Source organism: Typopeltis vanoorti, chromosome 3 (genome assembly GCF_054136105.1).
Source record: "Typopeltis vanoorti isolate ZY-2024b chromosome 3, IOZ_Tvanoo_1.0, whole genome shotgun sequence".
Classification (NCBI taxonomy): domain Eukaryota; kingdom Metazoa; phylum Arthropoda; class Arachnida; order Uropygi; family Thelyphonidae; genus Typopeltis; species Typopeltis vanoorti.
In genome coordinates, this window is record NC_143551.1 from 123,087,251 (window position 1) to 123,107,156 (window position 19,906).

The window sequence follows — 19,906 nt, forward strand, 5'->3', positions numbered from 1 at the left end:
TCCATGTGTCTTGATACAGCACGTACACTGCAGGAACCAACGCTGTTATTCATGGCCTGTTCCACAACACCAGTAGCAACTTCATTCATTTGTTGTAAACTTATGAGTTTGCGACTTCTGCTAGGTCCAACTTCTAACGATCCCGTTTCTCCAAAACGACTAACTATTCGTCTCAGAGCATATGGAGATAGCGGACCTTGTCGACATTTGTTTAGGCGACGAAAATCGCGGATTTCAGCAACTACATTGCAATTATTTAGTACAGCTTCACGATCAAAGCACGTTGGTGTAATTTTTAGTGCCATCACTGTGGGCCGTATTAACCACCAGAATGAAGGGAAAAACCCCAAGTCCATCTTTTTAAACCCTCCTGGCGCCTACCCAGTTGCATAATTTGCAAATTCCACGCATTTGGTGTTTAAAATGCCCATGGTGGTGAATTTTGTAACTATTTTTTTCCCTGAGATATCGCTTCCGCACGACTCACAATGTATTCCTGTAAAGTTTCGCAGAATTTGTTTCATTAGATGATGCTGGAGAAGTCCTTAAAAGGGATACTTTGATTTCGATCACTCTGTGTACATTTTTAATCAATATGCCGTTTACAACTATGGTCTAGAAAGAAAAATGATATAACAATTAAATGTTGGAATGTTTTCATTTTGATTTATTTATTATTTTATTTTACTTTTATTATTTTTTAGTTTTTGTGATTAGCAACAGTGATTATGCTTGCTCAGCTATTCACGTACAACTTTCTTTTACACTAATTTGGTCTTTAAATTTTCACCGTAAAACATAGGAGGAAAGAAATACCACAAAGTAAAAAGAGGTTAGATGCAAGTATGCATCTGATTTTTTTATCCATGAAATTAAAACATTTCCACGTCTGCATCCAGAAAATTCAGTAATTGTGTTTTAATTTATATTAGGCATTATGATAACCAATGTTAATTATTTTCTTACTTCTTTCATTAAAAACTTGCTGATAATTTTAACATGTTCTAATGCGAAAAATGTTTGTTTGTTAGTCGCTATGAATTCCATCAATATAAATACAGCATAATAGAGCGGCAACGACTTCATGATAAGCATTTGGAAAATAGTTCCGTTCAAAGTTAATTGTAAGTATTACTTTGTATTTTAATTGTGAAAAATATTTATATTTTGAATATAATGTAGCTTGATGCACATAGAGGGCCTGATCAAACACTCCTCTTTCTTACTATATACTCCCGGTGTTAATCCTGGCTGAATATTGTAATTTCGAAACTAAGAGGAAACTCAGCGTATTTGTACTGTACTGGACAATCATTTCTCTATACATTTAATATACTCCCAGGAGAACCTATGCGATTTCAATTTATTATGCGACATAGGAGTGGAAAATATTCTCGGAATTAAAATTTACGTGGAAAATGCTTTATTTCTACGCATTTTAATGGACAGCGAAGTTGCAGGATGATTGCGCTATTTAATTTTTCAAGTGGGCATTGCAATTTTAAAATTTCTTTGGCAACCCAACATAAATTGAAATCATCTTGCTTTCCTCATTTCTTCTTCATTCGCACTCTGCGGAACGCTGGGGAATTAATGGAACACGAGAACGAAGTGAGCCGTGTAATGAACGCCAAAGAGACGCGTTTAATTACTGTTCGTCTTACTTGATAAATAGTCGGGTGAAGTATGAATAAACTAGCTCTAATTCCTTGGGGTGCTAGAAGGCACGATGCCTGCAATAAATGGCTTAGAGAACAAAGTTCAGTGGTGGGCTAAAGTTACTCACCTTAATTGTCTTGTTCTGTAATCTTAGGCCGTTGAGTGTGTTTATGGCTTTCTCCGCGTCTTCCGCTCTTATATAGTTGACGAAGCCATATCCCAAACTTTGGCCTAAAAAGAAAAGATATATTAAGTAATTGCTAGCTTACCATCGGAAACCAAACCGCTAAGGATTTTAAAGGAACCTAAATTCCAACGTTTTTTTTTTATTATTATTATTAAGCACTTTGAATTTTTCTTATATACAGTAATACAGTGTAATTTATTAAAAATTAAAGAGAGCAAAATAAAATGTGTCCACACAATGCACCGCACACACACGAAAAAAATAATACGATGTGATACAATACAACACACAATTAACAATTAATGACAAGTGTGCGACTTAATAGAAACGGGTTCCATGTGGTGAGTACGATCGTAATTGTATAATATGATAACTATAGAGGGGGGGAATAAATAAGAACAAAAATTGATTAAATTTGAAAGAAAGAAAAATCAAATTTCTCAGTCTAGGTGATTTTTTTTTATTAACTTTGTTTAGATTGTGCTAGGAATATATCGAAATTTATATGAGTTTTTAAATGACTACTTTATAACACCAGGAGATTAAAGGTCTCATAGTTTACCTGAATCCGATACTTTTATGCAACTCGCTCGGTTAAGCTTGTATTTTCTACATGTATATGTTATTAAACTTGAATCAACAACAGTTACACATATCTCTCTTTTAATTTTATTTTTAAAGTTATGTAAAGCTAAATAAATAAATATTTATATATGTGTGATCGCAGTTCCGTTGGTACAGGCTAATCCTTTGGTTGGAAATACCAGGTTTCGAATCCATGGCGTCAAGAACCTTTATCAGGTTTTCAGTTAAATGATGAGTTAGCCGGTCCCATACGGAAGTGAATGGTTTTTTTATCCCGGAAACTCCGGTTTTTCGTCCTTCAAAACAGGCAAATCGACCAGAAGAACACACAAAATCTACAGACATTGGGCACTTCAGGAACAAGGATTAATGAACCTATTCCGTCGGATTTGGTTTTGAATGCTTGCACAGTAAAGTGTAGGTCTACGCTTAATTGCATAGCTTAATATAATTAAGCTATGCAATTAAGCTGTGCTCAGATATCATTTTTGTTTTATCTAATTTTTCTACTACAAATTATCCAACAGAACCAAATTGGAATCATATAGCTATTCTATTCTACTTCTTCATCATCTTCTTTAGCGTCATTCTATCCCCTGCTATTTTATTAGTGATTTCTAAATATTAAATTTTATCAAATTTCATGTAGCTAGTATCGAATTATTAAAATTCCAATAATTTTTCCAACTTTTACTAATCAATCTATCAGGTTAAAACTAAAACTAAACCATGCAGACATTTTCTGTGTTCATCATAAATCCGAAATTTTATTATATCCGTATTATATTATTATATTATATTTTATATTATTATTATTTTATATTATATTTATTTTATTATAATATTATATCCAGTCATACTGGGTTATTGCAAATATATTAAATGTCATCACACTTTTCCGATTTGAGCCTGTGGAATTGGTCCGAATGAAACAAAATATGCTATGGCACAATAATTTTTTTGCAGGAATCCAAATACAGAATTTGAATGAAATCTGTTTTAGTTAAAGTCTTGGAATAACTTGGGTAGATGGACGGAGAAAACAATGCAAAACTAATAGTATTTACTCAATTTGGGAAATGCATTTGAAAAGGATTCTCGATATATGATTATTATTCAACATATGGTTCAACCATTTAACACGTATGTAGGCTAGTAAAATTGCGAATCCTTCTGTAATGTGAAAAATAAGTTCAGGTAATTAATACTCACATTCGTTCGGTAGAAAAGATTATCAACATATTGAAAAAGGAACTCTTAATTTAGATTTTCTAGAAGTTTGGAAAATTAATTACGGATATATTCATTTATATTCAATCGGTTTGAAATAATATAAAATTGATACGATGCAGTTCAGATGTAAAGAAAAAGTATTTTATTATTAGGAAATCATTTAAAACAATTTTATTTGTATGTGAACATTTATTTGCTAGGTCTGCATGCTTTCACAAGACCCCAAAACTGGCCATTGTAAAGAATAAACTCAGAAATCATGGTTCGTCAATCTAGCCTTTCTGAAGCAACAAAACATCACTCTGTTATTACTCGGAAGTTAAGCGAATTTTTTTGGAACCTAATCAACATCTTAAGAGAAAAGACCAGACGTCGGTTTTGTTTTTCTGTGCAACCTGCTTTCAAAGTGAGTTGCTGTATAACCAGCATTTTGCATATAGATTGCTAATTTATTGAAACCTTTTATTGAAAAGGATATATCACGTTTCTCACATCCGTAGAAAAAATGAAAACCATATATGATTATTCAACATTGACCATAACAATTGGATCGATTATTAACTTAATATCCTTCTTGAGTTGATCTTGACTGGCCCTGCATTTTATCTAACTTTATTAATTCTAGTGTTTTAAGAACATTATATGAGATAAATGGGGAAAAAAAATTCTTCCTATATTAAGTCGATATTTGTTTCTGACGCACCATTCTGGCAATATTAAAAAAGATTCATGTGATTTCTTTAAAAACATTGAAGTCTTGGAATAAGTTTGAAGTCCTAAAAACTTTCCGTGATTTGGGAACTCATTGAAACTCCCAATTCAATTATCGAAGCTGCCAACCGCAGTAACTCATTAAGATTTACGTTAATGTAATATATATGCAGAACATTAACAAAATCGTTCGATAGTGTGTGATACAGGAACTGTTGTTATAGATTTACCTTAAACTCGATATCCAGAGCTCAGCAATCAATCCACAAACACTTCTCCCTCTTCAATATTGAAGAATCATTACTAAAGACAGAAAAATTATGCTAGCCAAATTTTTCTACTTTGCGTTTGGAGGACAGTACAATATGTTTCTGGAGAGGGAATAAAGTCATCTATAGCAGTGAAACATTCTCCAATTTGCGAGTGTGTGATTACGTTCCTGGTGTTCAAAATTAACTAAGGAACATAAAATAATTATGAAGTTTTTTTAGTATTCGCTCTGAGAGTAATGAAAAGCAACTTGTAACGAGCCTATCAAATTTAAGATATTTTATTATCTAAAGTAGCATCGCATATTATTTTAATCGGAGTTCTGAGTTCATTTGAAAATAATATTTTAATTAGTGCGCAACTACTTCTTCCTCTATCGATATGAGAGAATAGATTCTGGGTTCATAGTGAGTTTCTTCTAGCTTTTATTTTTTTTTCAGTATTTTTCATAAAATCCGACCCTTTTAGATTATTTTATGAAATTAACCTGAACGTTAATTTCACAAGGAATGGACAAAAATCATCATATCGATTCCCGGCACACACACATACATCACTAGTACAATCAAGCAGTCAAAAGCAGAGCAGTCACGAAAAAGCTTCCATTCTCCTTAGTTTTCCTTCACTTCTGAAATCTTTAATGTTTAAAAAAATGCAAGTACTTGACTATTCCACCTGACTCTAAAATAGACCAAAAATACGACTCTAAAGTAGATGAAAAATGAGAGGCACGTCATAACTCTCCAAGAACACTCAAATGCAAACATATGCACACTACTGAAGGTTCTTACATTTTACTGTTCAATATGAGAAAGCAAACATTTATCATTTTGGACAAACATGGTTTCTCTCTAGTGGTCACTCATGGAGACAGTGGCTTCAACATTATATAGAAACTAACTGGTTGTTTCATTTCGATTCTTGCAATGGTACTAAGTGAAATGATTGCAGTAGTTATTGAACTACAGCCAAATACTCAAGTGAAATGCTAGATTGCTCTTCCTAGGTTCGGTCCTAGGCAAGATATTAGTGGAATGAATTATCGCGGTGGGTTATCTTTTTAATGAGCTAATTAATCATAACCTAAAGTTTATGTTATTCGTTATTTCATATAGTTAGATGAGGGACGTCATAGCCTCTTGGAGTATCCCATATATTAATTTTAAGGAGAGAGAGAGAGAGAGAGAGAGAGAGAGAGAGAGTCTTTTTCTGCAAAATACAACGTCCCTCTATAATCCAATCGCGAGAAACCTCGAAACTACTCATCGGTTGGAAATATCGGGATTGAATCCCTCATAGGACGGTAAGAAACTTATAAGAACATTATGACTAACTTTAGCTGAAGTTAGTCGGTCTCATCTCGAGGAGAAGCATAAGGTAGGGGTATTTCTTCAAGAACACTCTAGAGGTAAAGATATGGTTTGGTTTGATTTGCGTCATGGCCAAAACAAATAAGGTCTCGAACCGTTAATTGCCTCTCTAAATCAATATCACTGATCCATCCTTCTGCGACATTAGTAATTAAATGCATGCCCAAACTCAACTGTTGGGAACATTATTAGCCAATGGAAATGGAATGACACCACCTTAGCCAAAACACACAGGAAAACTCAGAATGCTTACACCAGTCTACAAAGAGTGGCCGGAAAGGTAGGATGAAATTCTCATAGTTGTGACGTGGAAACCATTAAATAGGTGATAAAAAGTGCACAGAAGTTCCAGTGACTTGTAAGACGCTGCGTAAACACCTGCACAGTTTCATTTCTGCGGAAAAACAGCTTCACATAACCACCCATCACTAATAGTGGCAATGTCGTGCATCCACAAAGTACACTAGTATAAAGATATCATGACTAGTCCTTAAAGCGTTGAAGTCTGTGATATGGAAGAATGAATCACTTTGTATTCTTTTTGTATCGGATTGGTGACTGGGATTGGCGGATGAGGGGGTCAGCTAGTGTAGAGCATTGTCCCTCTGTGTGAGGTTTGGTGGAGAAAGAGGTGTCTGAAACTATTTCTTTGTGTGTGTGTGTGTGTGTGTGTGTGTGTGTGTGTGTGTGTGTGTGTGTGTGTGTGTGTGTGTGTGTGTGTGTGTGTGTGTGTGTGTGTGTGTGTGTGTGTGTGTGTGTGTGTGTGTGTGTGTGTGTGTGTGTGTGTGTGTGTGTGTGTGTGTGTGTGTGTGTGTGTGTGTGTGTGTGTGTTCAGATCGATTTTCTAACATGTGCTAAAATTTTGTATTTTCTCGCTTTATAAACTCTACTCGAACCCTGTATGCAATATGGTCAAATAAGAAATGCCGTTTTTGGTTAAGCTAAACTACTGCTGCTACTATTACTACTCTAATAATAGTAGCAGTAGCAGCAGGAGGGTAATGGTAATTGATGTTGCTTAAGAACGGAAGTGGCATAATTTGTCTTAGAGAAGAATTTGTATGGCTGTTGCAGAAATAAATGAACGAATAGAGTAAGTGAATTGCTGCATATACATGGAAAAAAATCAGAACGTAATAATACAAGGTTACTAAGTTTTTCTATTGTGGAAAATAACATTTCTAAAGTATGATTAACATACTGATTACATTCATTCTTTTCATGGTGCAAGCGAATAGTTTTGTATATTTTATCATGTTTAGAAACGTGATGGACTGGATATACATGTATATATATATTTTTTTTTTTTTTTTTTTTTTCTCAGTAGAGATTAGCATATCTAGTGCTACAAAAAGAAGAAAATTAAATTATGAAGTGATATATTAGAGAAAGTCCGTATTATCACTAAGAATCATAGACTTTGAATGCGAAGCGGAAGGGGGCGGAACTTGTCTCCAAGACTCTTAGTCATAGTTTATACCATTATACACTTCCATCTAGATGGAACAATAGTATCATTATACAAAGATAAATCCGACCACTTGATATCATTCTTTTCAAATTCCTCCATGAACGAGCAAGTACAATTTCCATGAATACCTCACCATATGACTTTTCTGGTCTTTCGCCAGAGGAACACATAAGAAGAAGAAGAATCCCTAAACTTCCTTGATACCAATAAATATTATGGTTCTGACAGCCTTCTGCCACCCTTCCATTTATGCTTAAAGGCTGGTCTCCAGAATTAACACCCATTCTGTGCCTCTACAGTTTTTCATATTCGAAGCATATAAGCTACGGCAGCGAAGAAAATTATATCGAATCCATTCAAAATAGGGGTAACGACATCAAACTATTCCCATAGGTCTCATCTCAATTCGTTTGAAAATAATGAAGAACGTGATCGATAACAGACGACTTCTACACTCCCAGACCTGACAATTAACCTATCATGCGAATATTCATTCCGTCGCATTCAATTCACAAATTCACAATGAATCTCCTTGTTAATAATATCATAGAATTTTTTTCTACCTTTGGAGGCCATGGAAACGTTTGTAGAAGCTCAAATGATTATTAACAACATTTCTCAAGCATTTGATCCTTGAAAGGTTCCATCAAAATAGCAAAACCCCTTCCTCCTTAACACCAATGACCTCTCTTTGATTTCAAATCATATTCACGGATTTGCCATGAAAGTACTCTTCGTTCCGGTTATATATATATATATATATATATAACCTCTCTTCACAATGATTTGATCAACCATTATTCTACTGGCCTGAACTCCAATGAAAAAAAAAAGTTGAAAAACTACTTCCGCACAATCCTCTTTCCCCGAGAATTTATGACTTGCCAAAAATTCACAAGCAGAACGTACCGTACCTCTTCGGCCGATAGTTGAAGGTATCGACAGACCCAATTATCATCTAGCCAAGAAACTATTGTCAACACTCAAGGGGTTGATTAGTTATTCTCCCTCCTATATTAAAAACACAACACTTTGTAAACAAAATTAAAGATATCACACAGGAAAAAGTGATTTATTAGTCAGTTTTGACGTCTCTGCAATTTTTTTTCGCAAATGTCCCAATCAATAATACAATATTTCTTTTACAGGAGAAATTCCTGCCCGATATCATAACGCTCTTTGTCCATGCACTACGTTCTAGCTATTTTGTGTGGCAAAATACTTTTTATCTGCAAAAAGAAGGCAGAACCATGGGCTCTCCGTTACTCCTTCCCCGCACACAATTGCTAACTTTTATATGGAAGCTTTTGAGCAATGTGCTCCAGATTCCTTTGGAATCATTTGCTCCAGTAAAAAAACACTTAAACATAAATTACAATTTATCAGCAATACCTTCCTGAAAAATTGCTACAGCAAAAATACTATCAACAAAATTCTTCACAATACTTTACTTAAAAATAAGCTAGATTGCAAAAAAAAAACTGTAGCCATTTCATACATTAAAGGGATATCAAAGAAAATAAACAGAAATACAACCTTAATGCCACCTTTTAACCTCCTGCAAAATTAAATAACTTATTCAACTCATCTAAGGATTCATTTCCTCTGCTGGCCCACCCTGGAGTATACCGTATTCATTACACCTGTAATTTTCCCTATATAGGTGAAACAGGACGTACAATTCCTATCCGAAAAAATGAACATAAACGGCACATCAAACTTAACAACTATGGTAAATCTGCCTTCGTGATCATGCCCTGAATACTCTACAGAGAACTGACTGGAAAAGCATCTGTTGTTGACATCACACCAAAACGTGATATGAATTTAAGGAGGCCTGAGATCTTATTAACCACACTAATCTTTACAATAATGATGGTCTAAAAATCCCAAGAATATGGATGGCACATATTTTATCCACGTAATATTTTGGTCTAAGAGTTAATTATAATTAGGACTGTAAGTAATCTAGGATCGTAGCTCTAATTTAACAACACTCATGTTAAATTATGGATTATGCCACCACTTTTGCTGTATTAAAACTATCTATATGAATTTTTTTCTCTGAAGATGTATAAATAGAATATAGCGTTGATGTAGTTTTTTTCGCTACAGGTCAGGTCAGTAGAATAACGGTTGATCAAATCCATTGTCACTTGGCATACTGTTTGAAATGCAATATAGCTGGTCTCTGTATACTCCAGATGATGACCTTGATATGAAGGTGGAAACGTCGGGAAATTATAGTAATTATTCCTAACGCTGTTGTAGGACTCCATAATTTTATTGAAATGAATGCTGATAACCGTGTAACACTAAAGGAAAGGATTCCGTAACCAATGATTTAAATACTGATCTCTCCAACATCCTCAAATGGGGAAAAGACAATTTAGTAGCTTTCAATCCATAAAAACGTAGTCCTGTCTTATTACCTGCCAGAAAGATCCTACTTCACCCCGCTTAGTTTTGATAATGTTCCAATTTCCTTTCAAGGTCAGCTTTCTGTTCTTCGGCTGACTGTCACATCTAATCTATCCTCACACAAACGAACGGTGTTCTTTTCCATTCAAAACATTACAAAACATTCTGATCAACTCTTAACACCTTATGAGTGTTAGATCCGACCAATCTTGGAATATTGTTCACACATTTGGGTGTTGTGTGGTGTACCCGAAACCTCCCTCAGAATTCTTGATGATTACAGAACAGGACGATCACCTTAATAGGCAACCATTCCGTCATAGCCACTCCTTTCAGGCACTTTCCCATATTATCTGAACTGTGCCGTTACTATACGTACTAGTCACCACCTTTCCTCCATTTTCTTCTAACCATGTAAGAACTAGAGTAGTCTCTGGCAAATATCTATACGCTGTCCAACTCCAAACATACTGAACAAACTTCTCACCATCCTCCTTCATTTCGCCAACCTTTGTTCTTCGGAATAATTTCCTTTATACTGTTTTTCCTACCGAGAACATTCTTCAGCTCTTTAAGAAACATATCAATAGATTACCTCTTTCTCCATAAATACTTACCCACACATAGTACTGCTGTGTTATAGGTCCTGGAAAACATTTCACGTGTGGGGATCACCATCATAGAAAACTTCAATCTTATGATCTGCTTCCGTCTTTTGCAATAGGATGAGTTTGAGTTTCTTCTGTGTTCATTGCATGGTTACTGGGTTCCTTTCTTCAGAATATTACAGAACTTTGTACAGTACATTTTTTTCATATACATAAATGGCCATCTCTCTCTCTCTCTCTAGTCTACAGTTCCATTTCTTCTCTTCACTGTATAAACTGTTTGGTTAATAAATATTCCATATTTCCAGATCTCTCATAAAAAATGGATCTTTACTCCCTTAATTCTTTTGCCTTTCTTCAATGGGGGGAAGAAGAGTTACGACAATCTTTTCAGGTTCGCTATCAAAACCTGTTCTGTCTTCTTTCTTGTACCAAAGATCTCACGTCCCTCCTACGTCTTATATACTGTATAACATTAATGGCATATGCATGTCTCCAAGCAAAATAGGATTTTTTCTTGTCACAAACACACATTTCCCCCTAAAGACACATTTGTCTCCCAATCATATACTGCTGTTTCATTCACAGTTCAAATATACTGATGAGATTCCCCACCTCCTCCTCCTCCTCCTCTTCCATTTTCATCTCCTTTTCTCCTTTGGAATATCCTTCCTTCCTTCCTCGCATAGTTTTCCTCGAGGACTGTAACTTCGATCTCTTCAAGAGAACTATTAATAATAATATGGTTTCTTTCTTCTTAACAATTGCTCACGTATGGCACTAATATGCTGCAGGTTTCGAAACCTCTCATATGTGGATTAATATAAAAAGAAGAATTCTAGGACGGAAGGAAATATTTACAAGTTGATTTAAAAGAAAGAAAGAAAGTATGGTATCAGGTCTCATTCAGTCATTTGCAACATTAAGGAGAGTCTTAGATAACAACAACATTAAGGAGGACTGTGTTAGATAACAAGAGCATTAAAGACGTCATATAACACAGAAATGCGAGAGGTAATTTAATTAGAGACTCAACAGATAATATGCTTTTTTGCAAGATAACAGTTCAAAGGAAACTTATAATTAAATCTGTCCACCTGCTGTGGGGCTCATGCCAAAATATGATCACGATGAATAACAATTTCTTGACATTTTCAGATTCTGTTCACCTCAAGAAAATTGCATGATTTTTAGGAGCCAGACAGATGATCGTTCCAAATTTTCTCTAAACAGCCACTTCCCGAAAGAGGGAAACAATTGCACAGCTAATTTTAAAATTTATTCCCGCTAATTGTCGAATATTATGATGATTTGGTATATCAGTCTTAATTTCGAAAATTTGCAATCTATAGCATGTTAGTCTCATGAGTCATGAGACTAACATGCTTTTGTCAAGATCATGACTCATGACCGTGACAAAAGAATGGTAAACCAGGGACCTTTGTTTTAGATCATCCATAATATTAGAGGACTGCAACGGCAGTCCTCTAATAAACAAGACGATATCGCCAAATGAAAATTATCTACCAACTAAAAGACTTGACAAAATTTCATTTCACAGTGTAAATCCATGTCCGTATCCTGTTGGTAGCAAGACAGAGATTTGTTAATGGACTAAAGCCGGCAGATTTAAATAAAAACAAAACATTCTAATATGAATTAGAGATGTAAACAGTAATAATGTGACTAATATCTGAATCTGATGTGATATATCTTCTGACATATTAGGTAGATGCATTTCTATTCTTTTAGATATAATGCTTTGATATTTGTGATAATACTAGGGGGGTTACGCCCCCATGGCGCTTACGGTTCCCAACCCCCCGTATTCCGGACTGGTAGGCAGGTTCTCCTTGAATTCTAATGACTTGAATTTTGAAGAGTCTTCAATTTCTTTAACCCCCCCCCCCCGAGTTTCGGACTGGTAGGCTGATTCTCCTTGAATTTTGACGACTCGAAATTTGAAGACTTCAAAGGGGAGTTCCGTCCCCCTGGCGCCTACGGCGCACAATCCCCCGAGTTCCGGACTGGTATGCTGGTTCTCCTTGAATTTTGATGACTTGAATTTTGAAGACTCGACACTCAGGGTTGCCCCTGAGTTTCAAAATGTTTCAAAAAACGTGACATAAAAAGGCTTATCATTTTATATATATATATATAGGGTAGATTGTGGGTTTTAGAATCTGTGATTCTAAAACCCACAATATTATCAGTGCTGTCACTTACGGTCTATATTAATTATGTGATTACGTTTATATCACAATAAATAGAAGAAATAAATAGAAGAAAGTGCTTACCTTGTCGCAGTTCCGAAAATATCCAGTTGGTCGTAGAATATATTAGAAAAGATGGATATGTATATTATTGATAGTTTGTTAATAGGGAGTTGCTCAGTTCGGTTACAGAAAGGTATAAGCCACAGCTATCACATTAGTGATAAATAAACACGAAGATTTGGTTACACGTTAAGAGGAAGATTAGGAGAGCAGTAGCTTAGTAAGGATGACATTTATATTATAATAGAAAACCTGAATTATCCTCGTGATCTCTACTTGAAAAATTGATGCTACAAAACTATGTATTGCTTCGAATCTTAATATTATAACTATAGCAATAGACAGCTGGCATCTATTTTACAGTTATTAATCAAGATGCTGTTAATTCAAACCTTAATAACATACAGATTAATTAATGTGATGAATAGTTAAATATGAATAATTGGATTTGACGTATGATCACGGAGCAATATGGTGATAAAATTATTTTAATTTTTGACATATAAAATATAATTTACATTCTTTTAACAATTTTTATAAGACGACAAAACAATAGTGTTTATTGTAGTTTGAATTCCTATTGTGTTTACTTTGCTTTCTCTAATTCCTACTTGTATTTAAGATTATATTTTCTTCTCGACTCAGTACTTCCAGTACTATATATTTGGATTCATTAGAGTGATTTTCAGTTCTAGTGACCTAGTTTTTCTTCGTGAATTATCAGTTATTGAACAAAATTAATGAGTTATTTATTAATATGAATATTTATGAACGTGAATCATATGTGAATAATATGAATCATTAAACCAAATTTAGCAAACATCCGTTATTTATTTAAATTAATTAATATTAATTATAATTAATTGAATGTATTTAAAATAAAAAATTGTTTCATAATATTTAAATAAATTTAATCATCTATTTTAACTCCAATTTGATTAAATAATTATTTTATTTGAGGATATCCAATAATAATATTTTAAAAATATATTAGCATACGTTAAAAGCCTATCTGTTACCAACGGCATGTTCATGTGGTCTTTCAAAACAATTTAAATAGGGTGTTTTTTTTTTTTTTTTTTTTTTTTTTTACCGTATGATGCTTCTACACACAAATCTGATAGTATGAGATTAGTAGTACATTTTATTCGTGTATATTATCGGCTTTTATAAACTCGCCTGATTTCGTTTCGTATCGTGAGATTTATAAATATGCTGATTTTGTTTCCATTATTTTGTTCCAATATAATTGCAGAGAAGCATTACTCGACAAGTGCAAAGATGCTGCAGTAGTGATTTACAAACTCTGATGTCTTCACTTTCGCTGTCTCTGCGGAACAGTATTGTTGCGCAGAACATGGCGAATGCATTTCCTCCTTTAAAAAAATCTAAAATGATTAAGCTGACCGATCATTTGCAAACCTTATGCAGAATGAACGAAACTGAATTAAAATTTACGAAGTTTGGATGCCGCAGAATTTAGATTTGCGTAGATGTTGTTGAAAACTGGAATTAAATGTTTCAAGAAAAAAATTGGTTACTGAATTCTGTGTAATCACTTGTACTGTTATTTCCTCACAGAGAGAATTAGGTATCAGAAAGCGTCAGACTACGTGCTACCTTACATTACATAAATCGAACTTTTCTCTCCTTGAAATACGATATGGAATTTTCAACTGTTTTCCGAAATTCCACAATCACGTGCATTTCTTTTTCTTTTGTTTTCTGTGTGATTCTGTAAGATTCTGTATACAATATAAGGAGTTAACAAAACTGTTATTTATGTAATGTTAGGAGTTAATTAGACTGTGAGAGATCCCTTAAAACAGAGCGGGTAAGGGGGATTGGAGGGAGGTAGCTAAATGTTAATATGGGAAAAAATAAAAGAAGGCTACTGTGAGGTTTCTTTCAACTACACATACCCAACAAAATAAAAAAAATATAACCAACCAAAACTATCTTGATCCGGATCTTGATAGGACACACCGGGGATCCCAGCCGCACCCGCAGCACGAACGCTATCCACTGAAAAAGAGTACAGTATCAAGATCAGGATCTTTTAGTGGACTTGGGGGATCAAGCACCTAATATTATAGTACTGTAGGACAGTACAAGGATTACACAGGATACAGTACATTTAATATATTGAACGTTACAGTACCTTCTGCTTAAAAGACATACGACCATTATCGAATCCTCTTATCTCCTTCAAAGGCTGATTGATCATTATTGCACTTCCAGGCGGGTGCACTTCATCTTAATTCGTAAACTTACTTTAATCAATATCTGATGTTTACCAGGTGATACTGTTTTATTGGCTTTGGCGCTTTATTTTTTTTTCTTTTGTAAAGCTTATAATATTTGATTTGTTTGATTTCTGTCTTCTGAGAATTATAGACTCTACAAACGTTACTTAATTAAAGATATGTTTTGTCCTTGTTCCATTGGATGATGACTTTTCCTATACAGAGATTAGATTTAGCGCTTGGAAACTATAATTGTCGTTATACATAAGTATTATTTTAAATTTATCTAGGTATGATTTACTGCAACTAGCATTCTATTCGTGAACTTAAAGTAAATCGATAAAAGCATTGCGGTACCATATTATATTTAGAAAACGCCATACCTAAATGCTGTACAAGCCTGATCATCATTACAAGTATGATTACGAATTATTGATAAGTTTTTAACTAGTTAATGTGCTTTTTTATTGGGCAGATTACAAGCCAGTGATTCCTGTAGAGAACTTAGAGTTGCCTGGAAGGGAAAGCAAAATCGAAATAATGTACATTTGTAAATGTAAATATTGCATTGTACACATATTTTGTCCGGTGAACATGATGTCGAGATTGTTAAACCGTTTAAAAGCTCATCAATGAACTTCTGTTTTCATCAAAGTCATTTTAATCTTACTTTCGAGAACTCAATGTTTTATGTATGATGCTACTAGGTGTTGTGTATAAAGTTTGCAGCTAATATAAAAATATATTTCTTTAACAAGAATTTTAGAAATTTCTAAAGAAATATATACTTACATTATGTATTACGAAATATATATTACGAATCAGTGTTGATTTATTTATTTAATGAGATAAATATAGTAACTGAAAAATAAAATTAATATATTTCAAATAAAAGCCAAGTTTTTTTCCCTAAAGGAATATTCTGTTAAAGTAGTGAATGCTTTGAAATTACGGCCGAAGTAACCAAGGCTAGCGTATGATGTCGATGTTTTCTACATGCCGATGTATGATGTCTGTAAAAACAGGGTGTTCTTCTCTTATCATGTCTGTTTTGCGGAAACCAGGGTTTCTGGAAGAAAAAAATTCTTTAACCTCCGTTTTAAATCGGTTGTTTGGTTTAAGCCAAAGAACGTACAAATGGTTTTCGCCTCCTAGACGGGATAAGAACCCAGGTTTTTTCCGGCCAAAGGCATCGTTGATACTAACTGAGCAACGAAGGATTAGTTGGTATCAACAGACTTGTTTTATTTTATATAACACGTTAGTATTTTTGTTGTGCGAGTTCGAGTAGCATGGAAAATGGGTAAATCCTAAAACAATAGCAGCACAACTTTCATTGAGTGACAGTCACAAAATTTTAGTAGCGAACTAATACGAAACATTTTCACTAGATTTTAATTGAATATTTAGAAACATCATATAGAAATATCCAAAAATACAATACAGTATTTTTTTCCTAGAAAACATCAGTAATATTAATGAATACTATTTAACATTTTATTTAAAAGGATTTTAAAATTATAAGAATTCTTGAAAATGAATATTTTTATTTTACATTCAATATAGTTATAATAAATTGTGTTAATGATAAATACTGTATATAAATAAATTATCTAAATGAGGTACATATATCTTTTTACATATATTTACATATATTTCAGATCTCAATCGAATAAATACTAAAGTAGGGTCCAGTTTTGCATATATTGAGGAAAGGAGAAAAGGGGGGGGAGAACAATAGTTCTGAATGTGCATTGCGGTAAGTACCGCCTCTCACCTGAAACGGAAAGCTGAACAGTGCAACAGCTCCGATTCCCCTTTCACAGTTTACAACAGTATCATCTGTATCAACAGTATCAACTGCTGATCACCACGTTCATTTTCAGGTTAACAGTGTTGACATCCAACTTGACTTGCACTCAGATCACTAGTTCATGATCTGATCAAAATAAGTACAACTGTAAATATTTGACACGGGTATTAGAGATCACTATTTCCCACAGGAAACGAGTATTTTAGACATTTGTAAGATGAACTGAAATGTACATTCGTTTTGAATGGAAATCAAATACCTTTATAAAATGGCAATAAATGTGATTCTCAGCAGCAAGATTTCTATTAACTTTAATGATTTCGATTTTCCTATCGTCAACAGATTTCTCAGAAATTGAGAATTTTATTCATGATTGAGTGGAATATTTTGCTGAAACATCAAAGAAGCTTATCTGTGTCTTTGATTTAGTTGAAGTTTTAATTTGAATCAAACACAAGCTATCAGATCATATTCCTACTAAAATTGTCATTAAATATAATTGTAACAACCTATTCTTGGAAATATTACAGTAAATAAAAGCATCCTCCTCTCCCTTCTTCTTTTAGAGTTCTAGTTGCTACACCCATCATTCCAATTAATAGTGAAACTATTATTTATTTTCATTTTCATACTCAAACATAAACGAGGAACAGGAAAATAGGATGCTTTTATTTAATATTTCATGTTCCAAGAAGTAACCCATTCTTGGAACATATGTTCGATTTGACTCAAATCTTAAGAATTAGGCGGTCACACTGAATCAGTCCAGATTCATCGGACTGATGAATCTGGACTGGGGAGAGAGAGAGAGAACGCATCCCCTATAAAGCTCAATAAGAACAGGACCCCCTGGGTCCTATTCTTATTGAGCTTATACACACCTAATGTTATCTTCTTACCGAATCGAATGTACATGCATTTATTCGCATTAATTTTAAACCTCACTTCCTTCTCCATTCATTCAATCTTTTAAGATCATCCTATAAAGAAGTTAGGTAATAATAATAATCGTATGATGATACACGGCCGTGAGTCCCCTTTACGGGGAGGTACGGCACCATCTCAGTCCCCCCAAATTTTATCCGGGGTCCGGAACCGACATAGTTGATGAATCAGACCTATGGCTGGGTCAGTATTCCTGACTGCAATCCGTGTGTGTTCACTGGACCGGTTTGCCTGCTTGCGGGATGAAAAACCCCAGATAAACTGGTGCAAAAAAAAACCCTGCTGTCCACGCCCAAGACCGGCTAGCTTGGCTATGGCTGAGGAAAATCCTTAAGCTCCTCACGTCGTCGAACATGGGACACTCCTTCCCCAGGCATATGGTTGCGAAGCGCATAGCCACTAGGCTAACCACGTGGACAAGAAGTTAGGTAATCCGAACTGACTGATCAGCTCAACTTTACATTTACTTCATTAGCAAAGAAAGAAGCTTAAGTCTTAACATTTGAATCTAAATAACTTATGAATATATTAAGTCAGGATCCTTCCACGAAACTCTGATATTCAATTACTAAATACTACTTTGTATCTTTCAACCAATTTCCTACCCATTTTATTAGGTGATCATCAATGCCTATGGTACATTGTAATCAGTAAGGTCTTAGGTAGAACGCTGTCAAAGATTTACTAAAATCCTGTAAATCATATTATATCCATGATCTTGGTCCATTTCCTTTGTAACTTCATCATGAAAAATAATCAAATTCGTTCATGATTCATCTCATTTTAAAACAATCAATCTGTAACGAGCTCGGTAAGTGATCCTTATTAGGAATATTTTTTATATTTACTGAACTATAATTCTGCACTTTATGTGATGAATCACCTTTAGGAATTGGAATAATTCTTGCAAATAAACACTATATTTCGTTATTAACTTAATTATTAATCCAACTGAATCAGATTTATTACAAAAATTTCAACTTCAGATAAACTTATACCTTAGTGCTACCAATTGTGCATTAGTGTCTCTTTCATAGAATCATGTGTCCCAGTTAATACTTCTCTTATATATGACACCGAAAGTTAGCTTCTTTTTGATATTCCATCACGGTTGCTTTCTATCACTTCTCCTCTTAGTCTTCATTCCATTTCCAAGGTTAAATGATTGCTGTCATAGAAGGATTCTAAGTATTAATATGGCCGGATTACTCCTAATTCGTCCGACGTTGTTATGACTTAAAAATCCTATCCCTTCTACTAGGTTACCCACATGTTGCTTCAGATAAATATCAAGAGTTGCTCTAAACATTAATGGCATTTACTTCAAGTTTAATGATGTACACCATCACCTACAGACATCAAACCCTGATGTAATCTGGTGTTTTTGAAGGAATTTCAAATTACTATGACAATAACCACAATCCATTTCATCTGACCAAACTACCCTATGGCCAGTGGTGAGCTATAAGGGGCTCGCGCGAGCCCTTTGTTAAATTTTTCTCAAATTTGCGAGCCCTTTGTTCTTCTTGTTTAATAATCTTGTAGAACTAGAAAATACCACCGCGGAATGTATACATGCTACTATAATTGCTACTTTAAATTCATATGAATTTTCTGATCACTATATAAAAAATCATTTTATTGCAATTTGTTCTGATGGAGCTAGTGTAATGTTAGGAAACAAATCAGGTGTTGCAATCAAACTTGTACAAAAATTTCCGAACGTTCTGATTTGGCATTGCGCTCATCGTTTACACTTAGCATTAAACAATTCGATAAAAAACATTCAAGAAATAAATCATTTTGAAATGTTTATGGATAATTTATATTCTTTTTATCTTCAATCACCAAAAAATAAACGAGAATTAAATATGGTTGCAAAAGACCTTGGTATCGAAATTTTAAAAATTGGCTGTTTCGATAAATGTAAAAGCTTTTTAAACCGACTTCTCAATTTGGAATTTTTAAAAGATCTAGCATTAATGATTGATATCCTACAGGAATCATGGAATCATGAAAATAAGTATTATAAGGGCTAAGTTAGTGCCTTTTTTTTTTTTTTTTTTTTTTTGCTCTACGATGCGAGCCCTTTGTTAAAATTTCCATAGCTC

The 19,906-nt window shown here is 34.0% G+C and overlaps 1 protein-coding gene across 2 annotated transcripts in view; it reads right to left on the bottom strand.

Moving 5' to 3' along the window:
* The window catches only part of LOC150108533 (ELAV-like protein 2), a 192,983-nt gene that overhangs the window by 36,482 nt on the left and 136,595 nt on the right, over positions 1-19,906 (bottom strand). Inside the window, exons 3-4 of one of the 2 annotated variants that reach the window (XM_090415959.1) lie at positions 14,742-14,816; positions 1,787-1,890 (exon numbers count right to left, since the gene is read on the bottom strand). In XM_090415959.1, the coding sequence (XP_090272085.1) occupies positions 1,787-1,890; positions 14,742-14,816 (179 nt within the window). The remainder of the gene's footprint in view (positions 1-1,786; positions 1,891-14,741; positions 14,817-19,906) is intronic. The other variant, XM_090415961.1, reaches the window with a different exon arrangement.